The sequence below is a fragment of the Morone saxatilis genome, unplaced genomic scaffold (genome assembly GCF_004916995.1).
Source record: "Morone saxatilis isolate NCDOM2014 unplaced genomic scaffold, NCSU_SB_2.0 Contig18, whole genome shotgun sequence".
Classification (NCBI taxonomy): Eukaryota; Metazoa; Chordata; class Actinopteri; family Moronidae; genus Morone; species Morone saxatilis.
Window position 1 is genome coordinate 12,704,172 of NW_023339740.1, and position 6,142 is coordinate 12,710,313.

A 6,142-nucleotide genomic window follows, 5' to 3' on the forward strand; every position below is an offset into this window, starting at 1 on the left:
ATATATATGTGTATATATATATATAATATATATACATATATATGTATACATATATATGTATATGTATATATATGTGTATATATATATACATATATATGTATATATATATGTTCCCTTTGAGGCAGTGGGAGCCTCATATTGTGAGGGAGGAGGTGTTGTTTGACTGTGTTTGTTTTTCAGATAACGACTGCGGGGACAACAGTGATGAGGCAGGCTGTAGTCATTCCTGCTCCAGCGCTCAGTTCAAGTGTAACAGCGGCCGCTGCATCCCAGATTACTGGACCTGTGACGGGGATAATGACTGTGGGGACTACAGTGATGAAACCCACGCAAACTGTACAAATCAGGGTCAGTGTCTTAACTTTTCACTGCAGCAGATTGTAAGAAATAAGGTTGAATTATATTGAATTTATTTATTTATAAGAAATCCTTATAAATGAGACCACCATGCTTGCAACTAAGTTTTCCAATTTACCAAGCAACTTCATATCAAAATTACTTTCATACAGCACATCTGCAGGAGGATGCGAGACCCTGTAATTAAATAGAAATAACTAAAATGTCTATGAAATCTATAAACCCACTACCTGGGTTGTCTCATCTCAGTTGCAGTTGTTTTTGACAAGATTACAATCCACCTTGATGTGCAGAATCTGAATAAAATCAGAAAAGAAAAGCAAGGACCAGAAGAACATAGATGCCATGTAAATGTCTGATTTGCTGCAGCTGATGGGACTGACTGCAGTTGATACCAGCTTCTAACACACCCACTAATAATGTATCATAATGGATTTCTCCTGAGCCCAACCTGTTTCCAAGCTATGCACACTTGTACATGAAAATGCCTAAGCAACCTGCACGTGATGCACTGAGTACGCTGCACATTGATTCTGGGGAACTAGAAAACATGGTCACCAAGAAGAACTTTTAATGGCTGTCAATATTAAAAACAAAACTGCGTAAAAAGAAACTATTCACAAACAAATAGATAGTAGTTTTTTGTACAGTATTTATGGAACAGCTATGGCAGGTGATTATTATCATGGGTGGATGTTTTCATCTCTGTTGTCATTTATTCTCTCAAGTGCACTAGGTACTAAACTCATAGCCACTGTTTACATTTTAGTAGATGTAATAAGTTCTTGGTCCCTATTAGTCACATTGGCACCAGTCTAATGGGCACCACAACTGACACCTCATAACTCTCACTAGCTGTTTAGTGAGTAATATAACAACTGTTCTCTTTTAAATAACAACAACACGGTATGTAGATATACCTACTTATTATAATGTAGTTGTTATTATGCTTCAATGACAACTGGTGTTTATGACTAAAACAAAATGCATGACTAATGCATACTTGAATCTGTTCAGTCTTTCCTGTTGCTAAGACTTGTTGCCATCCAGATTTCTAACAGACAGCTCATTAGTTTTTGTTTTGATGTTGCACATTGTCTCTGCCCAAGGCAGTTTGTCCTGATTTGATAAACGCGGGCAAGGATTGAAGACTATGTCATTTCAGAATCTCACAATGTCTCTCTCTCTGCAGCCACACGTCCCCCCGGAGGTTGTCATACAGATGAGTTTCAGTGTCGAATGGACGGCCTGTGCATCCCCTTGCGTTGGCGCTGCGACGGGGACACTGACTGCATGGACCTGAGCGATGAGAAGAACTGTGAGGGCGTCACACACATGTGCGACCCAGCTGTCAAGTTTGGCTGCAGGGACTCTGGTGAGGAGACTCTAAATTAAGAAGCATATAAAGTATATATCGTTAGTTTAAGTCATTCTTTTTAAAGTAACCCTGCCTTCTGTCCATAGCACGCTGTATCAGCAAAGCCTGGGTGTGCGACGGAGACAGCGACTGTGAGGACAATTCTGATGAGGACAACTGTGAAGCGCTGGTGTGTAAGCTCTCTCACCATGTGTGTGCCAACGACTCCACCATCTGCCTGCCTGCAGAGAAACTTTGTGATGGCACTGATGACTGCCCAGATGGCTCTGATGAGAAACTCTGTGGTAAGAGACAACAGCACCCAGGCTGTGTTTCAGTACAGGGAACGTCAAAACAGCAAGCAAAACTCTGCATCTTAAATCAAGGTTTTAGTGGTTTGATAACACTTCTCTGCAGCAATGTGTCAGTACTCCTCTGATTTTATCTCTTTTATAGACCTCTGTTCACTGGACAATGGCGACTGCAGCCATAACTGCACAGTGGCCCCTGGCGAGGGGGTGATCTGTTCCTGTCCACTGGGCATGGAGCTAGGGTCCGACAACAAGACCTGTCAAATCCAGAGCTTCTGCGCCAAACACCTTAAGTGCAGTCAACGCTGCGAACAGGACAAGTTTAGTGTAAAATGTTCTTGTTACGAGGGCTGGGAACTGGAGCCTGACATGGAGAACTGCAAAAGCACGGGTAAGGGGCCGAAATGGTACAAGAGGGGAAGCTGGTGGAGGGTCAGGGGAAGTCAGAAGACATCAGTGAACAATTTAAACATGTGATTGATGCGACCTGTAGTGTAAGGGAGGAAGCTAGAGAAGTGATTGGGCTTTGGGCTTTGACTGCAGAATCAAAAAGTGTGGTGTGGGGTTTGGGAACAAGCAAAGGAGAGGCCGCCCATGCAGGAAAACTGTGTGGTTGGAGGAGATGGACTGTGCCAAAATCTGATACTCCTTTGGACAATAGACAGAGCGCTGGAGACAGAATAAAGAAAGAGTTTAATGCCTTTCAAATCACTATATATATAACTATATGTATCACTATATGACAGGGTAAAAGGTTCACAAAGAAAACATAAAAAGACCTGGGCACTGGTTTCTAGCTGTCATTAATATTTTATTTAAATACATATTAAATATTAAATAATAAGGTGAAGAGCAGATATGCCTTTTGTGAAAGTCAGCGAGAGGACAAGGCATGAAAAAAAACTGCTCAGTCACATTGAATTAGCTTTGAATTTTATTATCCACATAAAGAATATAGTTCTTTCCCTGCAGCAACTAGCCAATGAGGAAACATGAATTTATGATTGTGGTCTTCACTGCCAGGTCTTAGAAACTAGCCAGCAGCACCCTGTCATTCATCCTGCTGCCTGTATGGATGCCTGTTAGGTACAGATAACTCCTGTCTTATTTACACTGCGTTTTAATTACCCAGGATTAGAGCCACTTTAAACACAGCTCGTCTTTCACTGGACAAGTCACACACTGCAGTGGAACATGGCTGCGATGTTCTCTGCGTTGCGGAGCGAAGCTGCTCTGCAGTATTTTGTGTAACAATCAACAGTGACCAAACAAAGGATTTTAACCCCTCTACCATCTGTGTGGTTCCTCTTTTAAAGATGGCAGCTGATCTCTCTTGTTCATTTTCACAGATCCTTTTAAACCCTTTATCATTTTCTCAAACCGCCACGAGATCCGCCGCATTGATCTGAATAAAGGAGAGTTCAGTGTGTTGGTACCAGGTCTGAGGAACACCATTGCCCTCGACTTCCATCTCAGCCAGAGCGCCCTCTATTGGACTGACGTGGTGGAAGACAAGATCTATCGTGGCAAGCTGTCTGAGAATGGAGGTTAGCATTTTCAACACAATCAATATGCTTAAATGACTTTTTTTTGTACCATTTGCTATGTTTTTGCATATATAGGGTTAGATGATGGCATAAATGTAAGGTCCACACACAAGATTTATTTCTGAGCTTTCAGCCACATCACATGGTCTTCATCAACGCAGATCATGGGATTTTTATTACATGTATGATTAAGACAACACCATCAGATGAAGTCAAGATAGATATCTGGAATACTGAACTTGTAATAAAAGTGGCTTTCTGTTTAAAAAAATAAGCCAAGTCAAGAGCAACTTACTGTATTAGGACTTCTGAAAGAGACTTTTACAAGTCTAATAGTATTAATCTCTGAATACAGTATTGAACACTACAGGAATATATATTGTAGTTCTGTTAAAGTAGACTGACGTAAGCACTTGTAAAGCTACACTGTTACGCAGTGGCGCTGTTACTGTTGCTTCTTGTGATCAGAAAATCAGATTCATATCATTTCATAAAGGCCGGACCAGTCAATCACTGCCTGGCGCTTTCATTACTGCAGCAGTAATAATGAGAAAATTATGTGTCTACACTTCTGTCACGTTGCATTTACATCTTTATATGGTGTAGTTGTTGCATGCCACGTTTGCTAGGTGCAGACAAAAGGCCACATACAGTGAGTGTGTGTTTTCTTTGCTCCTGAAGATAATGACTCATCTCAAGCAATTAGAGATGTCCCTGTCATTAGGGACCCACTGGAAAATGAAAGGATAGAAAGAGGCTGGAAAATGTAATTGTTTAGCCCTGCAAGACACCACATATTTAGCTTTTTTTAAGGCCCACTCTACAATTGAAGTATCACACCCCCTGCTGATCCACTACCATATTTATTTAGGTTTAATTTATTGTGATGTCATGTGTTTCCGAAGAATATTGCATCTAACCATTTTATTAAAGAAATTACGGTGATGCAATGTTAGTTTTGAATCCAAATAGCTTGGTCACATTTACATAGTTTGTAAATACTGAAGCAAAGTGGATCAGTGCTTTGGGTTTCGAGACAATCTGAAATGTTGCCATCAGCTAATACCTGCCTTTATCCTTTGAATTTACACATTGAATTACTGTGTGAAATCATTAAGAATAAGATACTGACAATTTTTCTGTTCTTTTTTACTTGTCTTCGTAGCTTTAACCAGCTTTGATGTGGTGATCCAGTATGGCCTGGCTACCCCTGAGGGCTTGGCAGTGGACTGGATAGCAGGAAACATTTACTGGGTGGAAAGCAACCTGGATCAGATAGAGGTGGCTAAGTTGGATGGCACCATGAGGACCACGCTGCTGGCTGGGGAGGTGGAACACCCTCGAGCTATAGCTCTAGATCCCCGGGATGGGTAATTTCTACACTGCTTACTGTACCTCCTGCTGATATCATACAAAACACGTTTACAGCAAATTATGAAAAGGTAAATGTTATTGTTAGGCTGGTACCTTAATGTTTTAATAACTGCCTGTCGATGTTGTGGCTTGATATTGGTGCAGAATCCTCTTCTGGACAGACTGGGATGCCAGCTTGCCCAGGATTGAAGCCGCATCCATGAGTGGAGAAGGCAGAAAGACCATCCATAAGGAAACTGGCAATGGGGGCTGGCCAAACGGACTCACTGTGGATTATCTTGAGCGCCGCATCCTCTGGATTGATGCCAGGTCCAAAAAAATGGCACAGACACATTCACACAAACACTTTTATTTTGTGCACACACAGTATTTTTCAGTCTACCTTGACATTTACTGAAGAAATTGTGCTATACACAGGTCTGATGCTATTTATTCAGCCAAGTATGATGGTTCTGGGCTGATCGAGGTCCTGAGGGGACATGAGTATCTGTCACATCCCTTTGCCGTCACTATGTATGGCGGAGAGGTGTACTGGACGGACTGGAGGACCAACACACTAGCCAAGGCAAACAAGTGGACAGGAAGCAACGTCACTGTTGTCCAGAGAACCAACACACAGCCTTTTGACCTTCAGGTGTACCATCCATCCCGGCAGCCGCAGGGTGAGAAACACACACATGAACATGCACGTACTGTCAAACTGTAGTTTTTAATTTTAAACTCAGAAATGTTAATATAGTAGCAGGAGCAACTCCTCTGTTTCTTTACAGTGAGTATATTCAACCTTGCAAAAGCTAAGTATTATACACACTGATTTATAGATGTTTAAGGTCACACTCTGTATTATTTGTCACTTCTCCTTAGCTCCTAACCCATGTGCGGCTAAAGATGGCAAGGATCCCTGCTCTCATCTATGTCTCATTAACTACAATCAGACATTCTCGTGTGCCTGTCCTCACCTCATGAAGCTGGGCCCTGACAAGCGCACTTGCTATGGTAAGCATGAACACACGTACATAAATGCAGTTTATGTAGAAAACACACTCTTTGAATCCTCTTTGAGCTAGCAGACAATTTTCCCCTCTGCTTGTCTTGGCAACATTGTCGCTGAATGCCACAGTATAATCCCTGTCCTTGCAGAGTAGTTTTTTTCCATTTGTGTATTTGTGTATGTGGGTGGGTGGGTGAGAGAGAGA

The 6,142-nt window shown here is 41.7% G+C and overlaps 1 protein-coding gene across 1 annotated transcript in view; it reads left to right on the forward strand.

The window, feature by feature from the left end:
- LOC118328620 (low-density lipoprotein receptor-related protein 1-like) overlaps positions 1-6,142 on the forward strand; it is a gene marked incomplete in the record, with an annotated part of 88,024 nt that overhangs the window by 52,305 nt on the left and 29,577 nt on the right. The window contains 9 exon segments of the mRNA XM_035662445.1: positions 181-348; positions 1,550-1,732; positions 1,822-2,019; positions 2,171-2,416; positions 3,375-3,572; positions 4,738-4,942; positions 5,091-5,255; positions 5,364-5,608; positions 5,811-5,942. Of these exon segments, the coding sequence (XP_035518338.1) occupies positions 181-348; positions 1,550-1,732; positions 1,822-2,019; positions 2,171-2,416; positions 3,375-3,572; positions 4,738-4,942; positions 5,091-5,255; positions 5,364-5,608; positions 5,811-5,942 (1,740 nt within the window).